Raw genomic sequence first — 18,058 nt, forward strand, 5'->3', positions numbered from 1 at the left:
AGGGCAGGGCTCCAGAAGTCAGCCTAAAAAATGAAGTTCCTGAAGTCAACTTCATTTCTTTGAAGCAGCTGCATATCTTGGTAATCTACTGGTGTGGTGGACATAGTTCCTACTGCCAGTTAGGTTACAGATAAGAGAGAAATATCTCTGGAGAGGAGTGGGCCCTACAAAATGAGAGCCAAGAATGGACATGGGCCACAGAAGCATCCTAATTATAGACTTCAGTTTCCTCATTTCGCAGTTCTCACTTCAGCTCCAGGGAAGAAGGCTTATAGGCCCTCCAGTCCATTGACGAGACCTGACTCATTAGTCTCTCAGTTGGCTGGAACTGTACTAAATATGGGACTGGATCCTGCCCCATAATCATCTGCCCATTCATAGTTTCCTCTATGAGGCTGTACCAGAGCATGTAAATCTAATAAAAGGGCTTAGGGGGGCTGGGAAGGTAGCTCAGTGGTAGAGCGCTTGCCTTGCATGTATGAGGCCCTGGGTTCGATTCCTCAGCACCACAAAAAAGCCAGAAGTGGCACTGTGGCTCAAGTGGTAGAGTGCTAGCCTCGAGCTGAAGAGCTGAGGGACAGCGCCCAGGCCCAGAGTTCAGGTCCACAACCGGATTCAAAAAAAAAAAAAGAGCAACAAAAGGGCTTAGGGTAAGATAGAAAACCTGCCTAATTCTTCTGTGTGAGAAACTCACAGCTCCTACTCATTCATTAATGTGTACCGGGTGCCAGCCATGAATCAATCTCAAAACCCAACCTCACCCAAACCTAACCTTTCCCTCCAAGTATCTCAAGGCTATGAAAACAGTACCTAGAATATCTTTTCCCTCCTCCTTGGCCTACACACACTTTTAAGTGCTGTTCTCCTCCTAGATTCTCTCATTATATAATGACTCAGCAATAGTCTCTCTTGCCTAAGAATCTCCAGGCTAGTTACCTGGGTCCTATCTTACAACACATCACTTTCTGCTTGAGTCATATGTGCTCTGGATGAATAATTGATCATTACCAGATACTGTTTCCTGAGAACAAAGATTGTCTTGTATATCTTATCCCTGCTTTACATATACCTAGGTACTAGACCATACAAAATGAGAGCCAAGAATGGACATGGGCCACAGAAGCATCCTAATTATAGACTTCATGACGATAGACTTCAGTTCCCTCCTTTCGCAGTTCTCACTTCAGCTCCAGGGAAGAAGGCTTGCAGGCCCTCTAGCCCATTGACGAGACCTGACTCACTAGTCTCCCAGTTGGCTGGCACTGTACTAAATATGAGACTGGACCATATATATATGTAATATATCTAGGTACTAGGTATATAATATACATTCAATAATGCTATGGAATAATTTCCATACAAAGATGTTTGTTGGACTTTACACAGCCATTAGAAAGGATAAAGTAATGGCATTCTCAGGGAATGGATGGAACCAGAACAAATCACATTAAGCAAGATAAGCCAAGATCAGAGAGACAAACAGCACATGGTCTTCTGATATGCTGATGTTAGATTCAAAACACAACAAGATGGGGCTGGGAAGGTGGCTCAGTGGGAGAGCACATGAGGCCCTGGGTTCGATTCCTCAGTACCACATAAACAAAAAGAAAAAAGCCAGAAGTGGTCCTGTGACTCAAGTGGTAGAGCACTAGCCTTGAGCTGAAGAGCTGAGGGACAGCACCCAGGTCCAGAGCTCAGGCCCCACAACTGGACCCCCCCAAAAAAAACCACACAACAAGATATGACAAAGTAAACAAGACTCAAGATACCCAGACACAGTGAAACCAGAAGTGTTATTCAGAAGATTAACACATATTGTAATACCCAAGCACCTCTTCATATGTGCATAAAATAATACACAGACAAAAATTACCCCAAAAACAGGGAAACAAAGGACCTTTTCTTAATTTGTTGTATCATTTTTAGATGACTCTATACTCATTACTTCATATATGGAGTATACAGTGCACATCTGAGGGAAGCTAGAAGGAAGGCACAGAATCAGAGAAAAACGGGTGCAAAAATATAGCAGAGGGGCCCATCAGCTGCACTGGACATTGATGAAAGAACTAAACAACTCAAGGGTAGTGATAGTGGAGAAGGAATGAGAGAGAAAGAGTGAACAGCTGATACTAAGCAAAAGGAAAGAAATGTATATATCATCTGATTTGGAAGAAATAGTTTTGTTATGTTTTTGGGTCTGGTTGTGGGGCCTGAACTCTGGGCCTGGGCGCTGTCCCTCAGCTCTTCAGCTCAAGGCTAGCGCTCTACCCCTTGAGCCACAGCACCACTTCCGGCTTTTTTCTTTTTGCTTATGTGGTGCTGAGGAATTGAACCCAGGGCCTCATGCATGCAAGGCAAGCACTCTACCACTGAGCCACCTTCCAGCCCCGGAAGAAATAGTTTTATTGTTAAGTTTTGTAGAGTTCATAAGCTTTGTAGATTAAGATAATGATGATTTCATTGTGAAGGATAAAAGGTGTTTGTGACTTTAGCTAAGTATAATTATGCCACAGTACTGTGCAGTTTATGCAATCTATCTCAATAAAGAAATATTTGGAAAAAAAAGATGATTGTTGGATTAATGAAGGCTTATCTGTGAAGCTATGGAAGTCCTAGATTAAAATAAATATACTATACTCACTATATGGCTGTTACTGTATCATAACATTTAAGTACTCACTTCCTCTAAGAATCTTAAGGAAGCTGGGTTCTAGTGGCTCACATATGTAATTCTAGCTAGTCTGAGATCTGAGGATCATAGTTCAAAGCAGGTCAGGCATGAAAGTCTAGGAGACTCTTATCTCCAACTAACCACCAGAAAACTGGAAGTGGAGCTATGGCTCAAAGTGGTAGAGCGCTAGCCTTGGGCAAAACAGCTCAGGCCCTGAGTTCAAGCCCCATGGCTGACAAAATAAAGAATCTTAAAGAAGGGAAAATATCTTCCCTACTACATGCTGCTGGGCCTTGGACCCTCTCCTACATGCTATACAATAATGATCTAATCCAGACTACAGTTAAAGAAGCAGACACTAGCCCTGAGCATCCAGGCTGGAGGGAGAAGCCCCACTCATCCCCATCAAAATCAGCCTATAAACCAAGTGCTGGTGGCTCAAGCCTATCATCCTAGCCACTCAAAAGGCTGAGATCTGAGAACTGAGATTCTTAGCCAGGTTGGGCAGACAAATCTATAAAGCTCTTATCTCTGAGTCATCCCAAAGTCAGGAGTACAGGTATAACTCAAATGGTAAAGTGCTTCCCTTGAGTGAAAAAGCCAAGTGAGCGCACAAGGTTCTGAATTTAAGCACACACACATATATTGGTGTGTATATGTATGAAAATATATATGTATGTGTGTGGATAGATACATATACCATCCTGCATACAAGAATAGACATCACAGAAATAAAATGTCTTCATCATATTATTATTATTTTTTAAAAAGTTACTCCAAAGTCAGGAAAAAGACTAGAGAGAGAGAGAGAGAGAGAGAGAGAGAGAGATGCTGGGACTGGATGCTGTCCCTGAGCTTTTTCTTTTTTTCTCAAAGCTGGTGTTCTACCACTTGACCCCAGCTACGCTTCTGGCTTTTTGGTAGCTAAACTAGAGATAAGAATTTCACAGACTTTTCTGCCCAGGCTGGCTTAGAACCACAATCCTTAGATCTCAGTTTCCTGAATAGCTAGGATTACAGGTATGGACTACAGGTGTCCCAATGAATGTTTTAAAAAATGAACAGAAATCTGGGTGCGGGTGGCTCACGCCTGTAATCCTAGCTGCTTAGAGGGCTGAGATCTGAGCTGAAAAGCTGAGGGACAGCGCCCAGGCCCAGAGTTCAGGCCCCACGACTGGACCCCCCCCCAAAAAAAATGATCAGAAATCTGAGACATATGATGGTGCTCACTATACTCAAGTGTTGGATTAAAAGTGTACATGGATTACTGTGTTTAATCCTTAAAAGCCGGAGGTGATACTAGCATTTTGCACACGAGGAAACAAACGGAGGCTCAGGGGTTCTAATAATTCTTCCCAGTGTCACAAGCCCAGATTTCACGGACTCATCTTGCAAAGTGAGATTCTTGCTCAAACCATCCCAGTGTTCTTTCCTTCTTGCACTCGGTGTGTAATGGGGGCCACAGTGAGCCCAGGCGTAGGTAAGGACCCCTTATTATGGAAGCATACACATTGTTATTAATTATTGAACACACCCCTTATTCTACACAGGAGAGAACCTCGGGGTCAGCGACGCTACCCCGCGCCCAGGGCCGCGCCAACCCTCCCCTCTGGCCGGCGCCCCCGTACCTGTCAGCCGCGCTCGGGCCCTCGGCTGGGGCGACCAGCGGCGGGCGCCGGCGGGTGGCGCCGCGCAGGCCAGAGCCGAGCGCCGGCCTCGCCGGGGTCCCCGCGCCTCGGGATGCCGAGGTCCCGGAGCGCGCGGACGCCAGGACGCCCAGGAGAATTTGGGAACTCTGGCCCCGCAAAGCAGGCCGGCCTGGCTTCGGCTCCTCATTGTCCCCACCTTGTCCCCTCAGCGGCTAGTAGACTCAGTCCTAGTTCCAGCGCACCTCAGGAGAGCGACAGCTTAAACCCTTTACTAAATCTAACGGCCCGGGACTCTGGGGGGCGAGGTTCCCATGGAAACTCGAGGAGCTGTTTCTGCGCCTGTGCGGGAGCGCTAAGCACGCTGGGAGACGTAGTTTCTAAGTGGCCGGTGTGAGTTCCGAGAAACGGACGCAAGATGGCGCCCGCGTGTCGTGGTTTGCTTTCACTCCCCGGGTTTTGTGGCCCCTGAGTGGAGGAAGGACAGGAGAGAAGGGCCTGCCTGGAAGGGGTTTTCTTTCTAAGCAGCCTTGTGTCTGGAGTGCAAGGTAAAAAGGAGAAGAGACATAGACTTTTCCAGAGTAGTTGCAGATCGTGTCTGTCTGTCTGTGTGTGTCGGCCCTGAGACTTGAACTCAAAGCCTGCACGTTGAACCACAGCTCCACTTCCAGCTTTTTGGTGATTAATTGGAGATAAGGTAATTCCTGCCAGGCCTCAATCTCAGCCTCTTGAATAGCTACCAGTTCAGGCGTGAGCCACTGACGCCTGGCCATTTTGCTGTTTGAAAATGGCCTAACAAGAGTTTCTCCTAGCTCAGGCCCACCCAGACTGGGAGGACCAGGCTGTGATGGAGCGCAAGGTGGACACCTGTTGGCTGGACAATTTCTCCCACTAAAATGTAATGGCTAAACTAAGTCTCAGGGATCAAGTGGGAGTTGAATGGGGACTCTGGGGTTGGGTCATTGTACCAGGGAGAGGGGGGGTCACAAGGCCCTCCCTGAGCAACACCGTGAAAGCAGTGGGAGACTGCTGAGGATCCAACCACCCTCTCTGAGTAAGACTCCTGGATTGCGACTCTAGAAAGGTAGAATTTGATTACGTGGCAGTAGTTGTTTCTTTGAACCTCAGTTTCCTCATTGCTGGAAATAATGGCAATTCAAAGACCTATCTGCCTTTTCAAGATGATGATGTGTGGGCTGGCCAGCTTTTTTGCTTTGCTTTTTTGCTTAGTTATTATTTGCTTTATGCCCAGGGCTGGCCTAAACTGCGATCTCTACTTGTGCTTTCCATGTTTCTGGGGATGACTGTACTCAAGTCATTTTACTTCCCCTTGCAGCTGTGCCCAGCCATTGCTTGAAATGGAATCTCATGAACTTTTTTTTTTTGGGGGGGTCCGGTCGTGGGGCCTGAACTCTGGGCCTGGGTGCTGTCCTTCAGCTCTTCAGCTCAAGGCTAGTGTTCTACCACTTGTGAGCCACAGCACCACTTCCGGCTTTTTTCTTTTTGGTTATCTGGTGCTGAGGAATCAAACCCAGGGCCTCAGGCATGCAAGGGAAGCACTCTACCACTGAGCCACCTTCCCAGCCCCTCTCATGAACTTTTATGCCCAGCCAGATTTCTAACTGCAATCCTCTGATCTTCACCTCCCTAGGATTACAGGCTTAAGCCACCATGCTCACCTCGTCCCTGACTTCTGAACTGCACAGACTGCAGAAGGCATTGCTGACCTGTGTATCTTCCTGACTCCATTGCTGCACCTGCCTGCAGTCTCTGACTCAGAGGACTCAAAGGGCATCCCTGGGGGACTCCTGATGGGCTGCAGGAAGACAGATAGGCCTGATGTTTGCTCAGCAGGGAACCAGCTTCTAGTACCCTTCCTTGTGACCTTAGGGAGGGTGCTGATTCCTCTTCTGAAGAATGTTTGGAGGCAATGGATAAGTGACAAATATTGTTTTAAAAAAGTGTGGAGAGGGCTGGGAAGGTGGCTCAGTGGTAAAGCACTTGTTTGATTCCTCAGCACCACATAAGCAAAAAGAAAAAAGCCGGAAGTGGCACTGTGGCTCAAGTGGTAGAGCGCTAGCCTTAAGCTGAAGAGCTGAGGGACAGCGCCCAGGCCCAGAGTTCAGGCCCCACGACCAGACTCAAAAAAAAAAAAAAAAAATGTGGAGAGGGTCATACAAAAACAAACATACTGAAGGTATAGTAACTTGGAAGTGGTGATCCAGGATTAGAATCCAGGTCTCCTGCCTCTGGATGCTTTGGAATAGAACAAGACTTGGAGTCTTCCTCCCCTCCCCCTCCCCTCATGCCCCCAGCCTGAGAGATTTAGTTGTAAAACTGGACACTACAGCTGGATATCGGTGGCTCACGCCTATAATCCTAGCTACTTGGGAGGCTGAGATCTGAGGATTGCAGTTCAAAGCCAGCCGGGGCAGGAAAGTCCCTGAAAATCTTATCTCCAATTAACCATTAGAAAACTGGAAGGGCTGGGAAGGTGGCTCAGTGGTAGAGCGCTTGCCTTGCATTCATGAAGCCCTGGGTTCAATTCCTCAGCACCACATAAGAAAAAAGAAAAAAGCCGGAAGTGGCGCTGTGGCTCAAGTGGTAGAGCGCTAGCCTTGAGCTGAAGAGCTGAGGGACAGCGCCCAGGCACAGAGTTCAGGCCCCACGACCGGACCCAAAAAAAATTTTTTTTAAAAAAAAATGGAAGTAGCACTGTGGCTCAAGTGGTAGAGTGCTTACCTTGAGCTGAAGAGCTCAAGGACAGTGCTCAGGCCCATAGTTCAAGCCCCACAACCGACACACAAAACAAAACTGGACACTAGATGTCAGCCAGGGAGGCCTCAGTCCAGCTCAGCCTCTGACGCTTGCTTTGAGAGCAGTAGTTGGGGGTCATCTCCTTACCCCAAACCAAGATAACTTTGGTACCAAGCACCCTGGTAATTCCAAAAGGGATGGGGGGTGCAGGTGGGAAACTCCTCTATTCAGTAAACTGAACCCATTTTGGATTGTGGGCGTGGCTGAAGCAAATGTGTCTAATGCCTTTGGCAACATCCACAGTCATCCATTAACCTCTGTGACTCCCTGTCAATATTGCCACCAAAAGGGGAGGGGGCTAGTAACAGAGTTCAAGCAACAGTGTACTTGCTTAGTGCCTAGTGTGCAGGTTCAATCCAAGTACTACAAAAGAGAAAAAAAAGGCCGAGTGCCAGTGGCTCACGCCTGTAATCCTTGCTACTCAGGAGGCTGAGATCTGAGGATCTCAGTTCAAAGCCAGCCCTAGCAGGAAAGTCTGTGAGACTCTTATTTCCAATAAACCATAGAAAACCAGAAGTGGGGCTGGGAAGGTGGCTCAGTGGTAGAGCACTTGCCTTGCATGCATGAGGCCCTGGGTTCAATTCCTCAGTACCACATAAGCAAAAATAAAAAAGCCGGAGTGGCGCTGTGGCTCAAGTGGGAGAGCGCTAGCCTTGAGCTGAAGAGCTGAGGGACAGCGCCCAGGCCCAGAGTTCAGGCCCATGACCGGTCCCCCCCCCCAAAAAAAAAAACAGAAGTGGCACTGTGGCTCAAGTGGTAGAGCACTGGCCTTGAGCTGAAGATTGCTGAAGAGCTCAGGGCAGTGCTCAGGCCCAGAGTTCAAGCCCGACTACAGACAAAAAACAAAAATAAACAATTGTCCAAAGGAGTCTTAGCTTTTGGAGCAGGCTGGGTCTTATCCAGATGGGCGCAACAGCTTCTACTTCCTCGTAGGTAACTCCCTTTAAGCCATTCCAACAGAGCCAAAGGCCTGTCACCCTGTAGACTTGCTCCCCAGGAACCCCATAAAGTGCATAGAAAGCTAATATTTACCCAGGCCCTGCCCTAGAGACAATGGAGATAGCACTGGCTCTCCTTATTCTTCCTTCTTTCCCTCCCCCCACTCTTTGCCAGTCCTGGGACTTGAACTCTGGGCCTAGACTCTGTCCCTGAGCATCTTTTGCCCAAGGCTAGGGCTCTACCACTTGAGCCAGAGCACTACTTCCAGGTTTTTCTGAGTAGTTTATTGGAGATCAGAGTCTCAGACTTTCTTGCCCACAAGAGCTTCAAACCACATATCTCAGCCTTCTGAATAGCTAGTATTACAGGTTCACACCACCAGAGCCCAGCTCTCCCTCTTTCTTTTTTCTTTCTTTTTTTGGTGGGTGGTGGGGCTTGAACTCTGGGCCTGGGCACTGTCCCTCAGCTCTTCAGCTCAAGTACCACTTGAACCACAGGGCCACTTCCAGGGCCACTTTCTGGTGGTTCATTGGAGATGTGTCTCATGGACTTTCCTGCCCAGGCTGGCTTTGAACCTCGATCCTCAGATCTCAGTCTCCTGAGTAGCTAGGATTACAGGTGTGAGCCACCAATACCCCATTCTCCCTCTCTTTTTATTTTTTTGTTGGTCATGGGGCTTGAACTCTGGGTCTGGGCGCTGTCCCTCAGCTCTTCAGCTCAAGGCTAGCACTCTATCACTTGAGCCACAGCACCACTTCTGGCTTTTTTCTTTTTGCTTATGTGGTGCTGAGGAATCAACCCAGGGCCTCATGCATGCAAGGCAAGTGCTCTACTACTGAGTCACCTTCCCAGCCCCTCTCCCTCTTTCTTGAGCCACACTCCACCTCCTTTCCTCCCTGTTCTTCCCTCCCCACCCCTAAATACTGCACTCTGCCAACCAGGTCTGTCATGAGGCCCCGGGGAGGCTGACTGAGCTGGAAGGTTAGCAAGGCTCAGCACCGCGTGCAGACAGAGGCAGAACTGATCAAAAGACAGGTGGCATTGTCATCAAATGGAAAATAACAATGTTTTTATTTCTCAGTACAAAGCCACATACTATAAGACTATGAAAAAGTGACTGGCCGCGGAGCAAAAGACTCTTTTTGGCCTGGCGCCCTGTGACTCAGTGAGGGCCATGAGAGGAGAGGTGGGTGGGGGTAGAATAGGGAGGAATGTAGGGGGCACCGGGGGGAGACTCTAGGCCAGGTGTGAGGTGTACGGGGCAGGTGGCCTGCCAGTCCCGGGCCAGGGGGACTAGGGTTCCTTTGGGACATTGCTCCCTGACCGAGAGGTCTGTAGCAGCACAGTGGGGAAGGCGGGAGAGGTGGCACGGGGGACGGTGGACCATGGTGGAGAGCTTGAGACAGAAAATCTGCCCTGAAAACTCTGGGTTTGATTCCATGGCTGCAGGTGAGCATTTTAGGGTGAGTTGAAAATGAACTTGGGGGTATTGTCACCCCAGAAGGCACCTTCAGTCACTACCCACATCCCCCTTAAAGTCTTGAGCCCTTGACAGTGGAGGCGGGTCTCAGTCCTGAGGCTGTGGTGACAGGTCTTGGGAGGGTGAGAGGGCTAAGGAGCGTGCGGTCCCCAGGCATGTGGGGTGCCTGTCCAAGTCTATTTAGTGTCTAGGGGTACACAAAAGGGAGGGCTCAGGCCTCGCCTTCCTCCCGGCTGTCATCCACGCTGGTCTGTCTCACCACCTTCCGAAGTCTGGGCGTGGAGCACATGCTGTCCTCTCCCTGCTCCTGGAAGGCCCGGGCCCGGCTGGCTACGAGGGCAGCGCTCTGCAGGGCCACCACAGACTGGCGAGACTTCAGGGCAGGCCAAGGCCCCTTGCGGAGCCGGTGGCCTCCCTTAGCTCTTGAGAGCTGAGTTCCCTCTTCATCTGAAGACTCGTGGGAAGAGAAAACCTGGACGAGTGAGGACATAAGCCACAGGACAGTCGGAGTCAGGAAAAGGGTAGGTGCAGAATGTTTGTTGAGTGAATACACAAAATCAGCTGTTGTCAGTCCACAGTTCCCAAGAGCTCCACTGTAGCCGCCTTCTGACCCCGCACCTGCCAGCAGGCCTCACCTGCCTTTCCTCCTCCCAACCTGCCACCAGGCCCTGAACTGAGCTAGGTAGCTGTGTGTGGGGGGGTGCCTTTGGCAGCATCCATACTTCTCTGAAAACCTCTGGGCCTCTCTGGGGGTCCTGAGCCCAGTGCCGCCTCCATAAGCCTTTTTTTTTTTGTCAGTTATGGGGTTTGAACTCTGAGCCTGAGCGCTGTCCCTCAGCTCTTCAGCTCAAGGCAAGTGCTCTACTACTTGAGCCACAGCACCACTTCTGGCTTTTGTCTGTGTCTGTGGTACTGAGGAATCGAACCCAGGGCTTCGTGCATGCTAGGCAAGCACTCTACCACTGAGCCACCTTCCCAGCCCCTCCATAAGCCTCTTGTCAGCATCTGACATGGAGTCATGTGGATTGGCTTCCTCCGGCCAGGCCCAGCTTCCTGCCCTAGCCTTGTGCCCCACAGCACTTAAGGCCCGGGGTACTCATTCAGGAGGTATGTGCGTCTGTGAGGGCCAGGGCCCCTCTCCATTTGGTCCTTTGCTGTGTTTTCTCAGACCAGAAGGGGCTTCAGAGACCATCTTACCCAGCCCCTCCAAGCCTGGAGGCACCTCCAAAGCCAGCCTGCGGCTGTGGGGACAATACAGCCGTCTTGTTCCTATTCCTTGGCTCATCACCAGGCTCCCCAGACCCTGGGCCCTCTGCCCTCACTGGGGTGGTCACAGCTGCTCTGAGGGACAGAAAGGATCACCCCAGGGTGTGGACCCCATCCTCAGTCTGGCCTGTGTAGTGTGGCAGAAAAAAGGCTGACACCGCAGGAGTGAGGCGTTCCCAGGAGACCCGAGGGAAGCCTGCACTGGACCCATGTGGCACCTGCTTGGAGCCTGAAATCGATCACCCGTGCTAGATTTCCCTGGCCTTCCTCCTGGCGAGCAGCCACTGCGATGAGCTCCCCGGCCAGCCTCACCTCTGGCAGGTCAGCGGCCTCCGGGACACTGTCTGGCTCCAGCTCCGAGGGCTCCAGGAGGCTGATGGAGCGCATGACCCCCCGGAGGTTGATCCGGGGCCGCAGCCCAGGCTCTTCTTTTGGGCCCACTGGACTTTCCTCCAAATCCATAACCTTCACCTCCCCGATGCCCCCTGGTTCTGGTGGGAGAGGTGGGTAGGGGGTGCAGACTTCGGGGGCCAGGGGCGGCTCTGCGGAGGCCCCACCCACTTTCTGCTCCCAGACATGGCTCTGCCGGCTGTGAAGAAGCGACTGAGTGAGCCCTGAGAGAGACAGCGGCCACGTTGAGCACCCATATCCATCCTCTTGTCCCCCAACCCTACCTGGCAGTCAGAATGCCCTGGTAGGTTTGCAGCTGGCGCAGGAAGCCGGGGTTGGGCCGGGCGATGGGCCGGAGCCCCTGCACGTGGAGAAGAGCCTTCTCCAGGCCCCAGCCATACTGCTTCATGGCATAGGCCACCACCGTGGCGGCTGAGCGACTGACACCCATCTTGCAGTGGACCAGCACCCGGGTGCCCTGCACTCTGGGGGGGGGTAGGTGGTCAGACTGGCTCCTGCACCCACAGAGGGCCCCAGCAGCACAGCCAGAGGTGGGTTAATAGATCAGAACCCAGCAGAGGGAGAAGGAAGGAGGGATACCAAGGGCGAGAGGAGGGAAGAGAACTGAAGGCAGAGGGGGCGAGGGGAGAGCACAGGGCCCTGTTGAAGTTGGGGCCCCGCCAGCGAGCTCTGGGCTGGGCAGCACAGCACAGGGAACCCAACCTCGCCTCCTCGATGAAGTTGTGCGTCTCCTTCCAGTGCGGCAGCAGCTGGGCCGATTCCTCATCCCACAGGCGCACGTTGTGGTAGGTGAAGCGCTCGGGGTAGAAGTTGTCAATCTCCCGGGCCATGTTCAGGATGTGGCTTACCCTGTACCAGAGGGCCCGAGGCCAGGCTGACACCAGACCCTACAGGCCATGGTGTTGTACCCAACAGACCCTGAGCATTTGTGTTTGGTTCTTAGGTTTTGTTTTTGTGCTGGTACTGGGGGCTTGAACTCAAGGCCAGGGTTCTTTTAGCTTTTTTTGCTTAAGACTGGTCCTCTAAGCTGGGAGCCAGTGGCTCACACCTGTAATCCTAGCTACTCAGGAGGCTGAGACCTGAGGATCTCAGTTCAAAGCCAGCCTCGGAAGGAAAATCCATGAGACACTCATCTCCAGTTAACCACCAGAAAACTGGAAGTGGCGCTGTGGCTCAAGTGGAAGAGTGCTAGCCTTGAGCTGAAGAACTGAGAATAGTGCTCAGGCCCAGAGTTCAAGCCCCATGACTGACAAAAACAATTTGGACTGGTATTCTACCACAGCTCCACTTCCAGCTTTGTGCTGGTTAACTGGAGATCAGAACCTCACAGACTTTCCTGCCTGGGCTGGCATTGAACCAGAATCTTCAGCCTCCTGAGAAGCTAAGATTACAAGCATGAGCCACCAGCGCCCAGCATTGTTCTTAGTTTTAAAAGTCAGGCAGTGGCAGCACTGACTGTGGGAAGAAAAGAAAAGTGCCCCGCTGTCAGATGACTCACAGATCTTTTTTCTTTTTTTTTCTGTGAGTTTCTCCATTGAGTCCAAGGATATGAGGTCAGCAATACTAACACTTCCACCGTTCTGAGAACTCAGCTACAGAGCAAACAGCTTTAGAGCTAAAACTGCAGCCCCCTGAAAACAAGGACCAGCACAGAGATCCCGGGGGCCCCTGTGGAGAGATCAAGGTGCCAAGCAGGCAGCCACATCCCAACTGGGAGAAGGCATGCTCCTGAAATGTGGCCAGGTGCGCAGGCGTGTGTGCTCCTTGCCAAGTGCTAGCTGATCTCAGCATAGTTGAGGCCTTATTTCTGCACTTGCTTTAAAACATAGGGAGAGGACTAGGGGCTGACCAATGGGACAACAAAGGCACTATCCTGTCTTGGCATGAGGGCTGATGCAAGAACTAAATAGTGATCTGAGGGTGATCTGAGACTCCGAAGCTGGCCAGGGTCCCCCTTGGAGAGGCTGAGAGAACGGAAAGGCGAGATGGCTTGGATGAGGGGCATGGAAGCCCACCTGTTTCTCTGCAGCTCCTCCAGGTTGGCTGCATTCCACTCAGAGCCCTGTGGGGTAAGAGGAAAGAACCAGGTCTTGGCCTCCAGCTGTGTCCCTTCCAGCAGCTGCACTGCCCCCCCCCCAGCTGCACTCACCAGGTAAAGGTGAGGGAAGATTCGGGAAGCCCGGTCCTGCTGGGCCATGAGCAGGAGCATCTGATTGTCGATGAAATCGCGGTACTGTTGGAGAGGGCAGCCTAGGCGCAGCTCCAGGGCCTGGCGGATCTGCAGGCAGGGCCCAAGTGGAGGAAGGTTCCCATCCCTAGTGCCTGGGGGCCTCTGGGGCCAGTACCCATCCCATCGAGACTACTGAAACCGGGGCATTAGGGGTGGCTCAGGACTGCAGGAGAGCAGGCTAGAAAGGCCTCCAGGAAGGGCAAACCTATAGCCCTGGCCAGGGTCCCCCCTCCCCCCCATCCCTGCCCACCTCTTTGGAAGTGATGGTCTCTAGGTCACTGGAGTCCAACACCTGCCACAGCTCAGCCCGGATGGCCTGCTCCATCTGCTCCTGCTCTGAGGGCCTGGGAGTGGAACCCCTCAGTTAGGGGCCTGTGCTCTCCATCATGCCCCCCACCTCCTCCTCCAGCCCACCCTCACCCCTGCCCCACACTGACTGGCCAGACTCAGCAGTAGGGGGCCGCAGGGATTCGAGGTCAGCCATGGCCGTCCACTCGTTGAGGCAGCTCTGGTCCGAGTTCAGTTTCTCCTGGTACTGGGCAGCCCAGGCAAGGGCACTGCCACCAGGCACAAGGCCACTGCCAAGAGCCGCCTCGCATGCCTGGTGCAACACCTGGAGCGTGGCCCTGGGAGAGGAGGAAAGGCTGGGTCATGGAGTCCTCCTTGCTGCCCTCAGCCGGGCCCTCTCCTCCCCCCCAGAAGAGGATGCTGGGCTACTGTGGCGCTTACCACATGGTCTGGATGGAGATGGGCTTGAAGATTCGGCTCTGCCCACCAGATGTCACACTGAAGCCCCTGTACGAGACCCCAGGGAAGTAGAACCAGACTCCAGGTTCTCAGACAAAAACCCTGCCCATTTGCCAGATGTGAGGAGACAGAAGCCCAGAGAAGGTTAGGTGACTTGCCCAAGATCACACAGTAAATCTGAAGTATTGCTGAGAGCAGGACGCATGTTCTGGGCCCAGTCTGCTGTTCCCCTCTGCCCTGCCCCTCTCCCGTGGCGATCTCTTACCCGTCTCCGTCTAGGTACACCTGAGTGTCACTCCAGAGGGGAAAGACCAGGCCCAGGGTGCAGCTGGGGGAGCTGGCAGGGACACGAGAGTCACTGTTCTCCAGCATCTCATTCCTTGGCCCCCCCTTCCTGTCCCTGACCATACCTGCTATCAGGGAAGTCCACCCCCAGGAGCACCGTTTCCTCCTGGCTTAGACTTTCTCCTGAGGAGACCACCAGTAGGTAGCGGAGCCGAGGGGGTCGGGCTGCCTCCAGCTGGGCTGCCTATGAGAGACGGAAGGAGCCCTGAGTCACCACTTTGGGTGGGAAGACACTGATCCCCACCCCTCGTGGCACATACTGGTTCAGAACAGCCTCGCTGACCCCGTCCCCCCCCCATTCCCACCCCAGCTTCCTGATATAGGACCAGGGGCTCTCAATTTCAGGACTTCAGGGTCCAACAAAGTGTTTCATAATGTTGACTGTGGTAAAAGGGTGGAGTGGCCTGGTTTTGTTTCTGCCTTTCAAGGTTTTTTAAAAATCACATCACTTGGGGCTGGGAAGGTGGTTCAGTGGTAGTGCACTTGCCTTGCATGCCTGAGGCCCTGGGTTCGATTCCTCAGCACCACATAAGCAAAAAGAAAAAAAAGCCGGAAGTGGCACTATGGCTCAAGTGGTAGAGCGCTAGCCTTGAGCTGAAGAGCCGAGGGACAGCGCCCAGGCCCAGAGTTCAGGCCCCCACAACCGGCAAAAAAACAAAAAACAAAACACATCACTTGCCATATCAATCAGGAAGTGATTAACACCAAAAACTCCATGGACTGACTGACTCGAACAGAGGGGGCTTGTGCTCCAGCTTTACCAGAGACTTCACATTTTGCTGAGGACGGGTGTCTTATCTCAACCTAATTTGGGAGATGGTCTTTTTTTGGTCAGTTGTGGGGCTTGAACTTTGGGCCTGGGCATTGCCCCTCAGCTCTTCAGCTTAGGGCTAGCACTCTACCACTTGAGCCACAGTGTCACTTCCGGTTTTCTGGTGGTTTATTGGAAATAAGAGTTTCACAGACTTTCTTGCCCTGGCTGGCTTTGAACCATGAGTCTCAGATCTCAGCCTTCTGAGTAGCTTGGATTATAGGCGTGAGCCACTGGAGCCTGGTGGGAGATGGTCTTTGAGATCCAGCAGACCTCAGCCCCCTGTGTGGGTGGCCTGCTCTTCACCTAGGCCCCTTTAGCATACTGCCTTCCACCTTGTGGGTTGAATTTGACCCTATGACTCATGCAGAACAAATGTCCTCTGCCCTTTCCCAGCTGATTGCAGGTGACCAGCAGGAGCTGCAGAGAGCTACAGGTTGGGTGGCCCCTCTTCTGCCTGGAGAGTTCCCACTTGTTTTTATTTTTTGTCAGTCATGGGGCTTGAACTCTGGGCCTGGGCACTGTCCCTGAGCTCTTCAGCACCACTTCTGGTTTTCTGGTGGTTAACTGGAGATAGGAGTCTCAAGAACTTTCCTGCCTGGGCTGGCTTTGAACTGTGATCCTCAGGTCTCAGCCTCCTGAAGCTAGGATGACAGGCGTGAACCACCAGAGCCCAGCGAGGATCCCCACTCTACACCCTTGCTCCCTGGCAGACATCGGAGCTACAGCACGGCCCTCGGGGCTCCTCACCAGGCGGATGTCATCCTGGGGCCTCAGCATCTCCACCATGAGGTGCAGGTGCTGCCTCTGCACCTGTTTCCAGGGACTCTGGGCCCCCTGCCCGTCCGTCTGGTCACTGTGGGGTGGTTCCTCACCAGGGGCGTCCTCCGCTGGCTCAGAGCCAGCCTCAACCCCATCACCATTGTCCCCTCCATCCTGTAGTCCCAGGACAGCCCCACGGAGCACTGCAAAGCTCTGCCTGACAGAATGGTTGGAGATCATTAGGGTCCCGGCGGCTCCTCACATGGTAGGGAGCAGCCAGTCCCCAAGGGCTAGGGAAAGTGGATGTTTTGCTCATTCCCCTCTCAGGGGTCAGACAGGTGGGATGCGGTGGGGAGCTGGTATCTCTAACAGGACTCTGGGTGTGGCCCAGGTACTGGGAGAGTCAGCGTCGAGTTCTCCAGCCTCTGCCCTCTGGTCTGCTGTAAACCTAACAGGGGACCCGCCAGTCCTCGGGCCTTGTCCCATCCTGCTCGTGGGCCGGTGACTACTGGTCTGAGAGCGCGGAGGGGAGTGGGTGAAAGTGCCCGGGGGGAAGGCGAAAGCCAGGGCGGCTTGGCCTCCTTCGGCTCTGTCTGGAGTAAGGGGTGGCAGGGCCAGGCCCGGGGGCAGGAGAGCGGCTCACCTGCGCTGCAGCCGGCCTCGGCCCCGGACGGCGGCGCCCTGCGGAGAAAGCGGCCCGCGGGGGAGTGAAGGCGAGCCCCTCCCCGCTCCGGGCTGTGCGGGGCGGGGGGGGGGGTGGCATCGATCCCTTCCCACGCCAGTCCCTCCTCCACTGGGAGGCACTGGAGAGCCCAGTCCAGACACTGCCGGCGGGGGGCGATCGGGGCTCCCAGAGGCTGAGACCCGGGGACCCCTCCACCCACCTCACCCAGGAGTGGGCGGCTGCCCGGGCAGGACGTGCGCGCTCGGGCCCAGCGGGCAGCCGACTGCGCGGGCAGGGCAAAGCCGGACTCACCGCGAGCCCCACGGCTCACGGTGACCAGGGCCATGGGCCAGGCCGGGCGGAGCGGCTGGGCGAACGGCAGGCGCGGGCCCCCTCCCGCAGCCCCGCGGACGGTCCCGGCCCGCAGGACCAGGAAGGAGACCGGAGCCGCCAGGGCCTGGCACCTCCTCGGGGGCGGCCCTTAAAGGGCCAGACGCCCGGCCCGCCGGGCCTGCTGGCCCTCGCCCAGCGGCCGCCCCGCCCCTCGCGTCTGTGCGGTGCCACCGCCCCGCTCCCGCCTCCCGCCCCCGCACTGGGGGCGGGGCCAGCGCAGGTGAGGGGCGTGGCCGGGCCCGGCGCAGGTGAGCCGCGCCGCCCTCACCGGCAGCCCGAGGCCTCCCGCCTCCCCCGGCTCCGCCCGATTAGATCAGCCGGGCTGTCTGGGGTCTCCACCGCGCTTCACCTAGCGGAGGTCGGTCCTGGGGTGGCCGCGGTGGAGGACACCGGTCTGAGGTCAGGCGCGGTGGCTCTGACTCAGCCACCCAAACATTTCTCCTGGAGGGTGGGCAGGGTCTCCTCTGCACGAATCTGGGACACATGGGGTTCCGAGGATTCTCAGGTCCGCCTTGGAGGCGGGCAGGGCTAAGCCCGATTTCCAGCTGTGCGGAGGGAAGGGACCTGCCCACATCAGCACGATAGACCACGCTGCCCACATCAGCGCGCTGGAGTTGGGGAAGGAATCAGGGTGCAACCTGGGCCTGCACTGCAGGGACGGGGTGGGGGAGGCCAGGCTGGGTGCGGGAAGGACCACAGGACTCGGGTAGGTGGGTGGAGCGGGCTCCCGGGAACTGTCCATGGACAGCCCAGGCGGTGGAGCGGGCTCCTCTTTTACAGCCTGGAGGCTAAGAGAGGCTGAGGGGGCCCTGGCTAGGATTCCGGGCTAGGTCTTTAGTCATGGGCCAACCTGTCCCTCAGCTCTAGCCCAGT

At 54.1% G+C, this 18,058-nt stretch overlaps 1 protein-coding gene across 1 annotated transcript; it reads right to left on the reverse strand.

The window, feature by feature from the left end:
• Positions 1-9,157: 9,157 nt before the first annotated feature.
• Ssh3 (slingshot protein phosphatase 3) lies at positions 9,158-17,927 on the reverse strand. Its single transcript, XM_013020884.1, has 16 exons — positions 17,758-17,927; positions 17,535-17,659; positions 17,105-17,118; positions 16,772-16,809; positions 16,117-16,345; positions 14,621-14,739; positions 14,476-14,547; positions 14,193-14,258; positions 13,901-14,089; positions 13,714-13,807; positions 13,383-13,511; positions 13,249-13,295; positions 11,936-12,082; positions 11,497-11,697; positions 11,135-11,411; positions 9,158-10,028 (listed from the first exon to the last, which is right to left on the reverse strand). Exons 1-16 carry the CDS (start codon positions 17,925-17,927, stop codon positions 9,768-9,770), a joined length of 2,178 nt encoding a protein of 725 aa, XP_012876338.1. The 3' UTR covers positions 9,158-9,767.
• Between the last annotated feature and the right edge of the window lie 131 nt (positions 17,928-18,058).

The sequence above is a fragment of the Dipodomys ordii genome, unplaced genomic scaffold (assembly GCF_000151885.1).
Source record: "Dipodomys ordii isolate 6190 unplaced genomic scaffold, Dord_2.0 Scaffold54, whole genome shotgun sequence".
Classification (NCBI taxonomy): Eukaryota; Metazoa; Chordata; class Mammalia; order Rodentia; family Heteromyidae; genus Dipodomys; species Dipodomys ordii.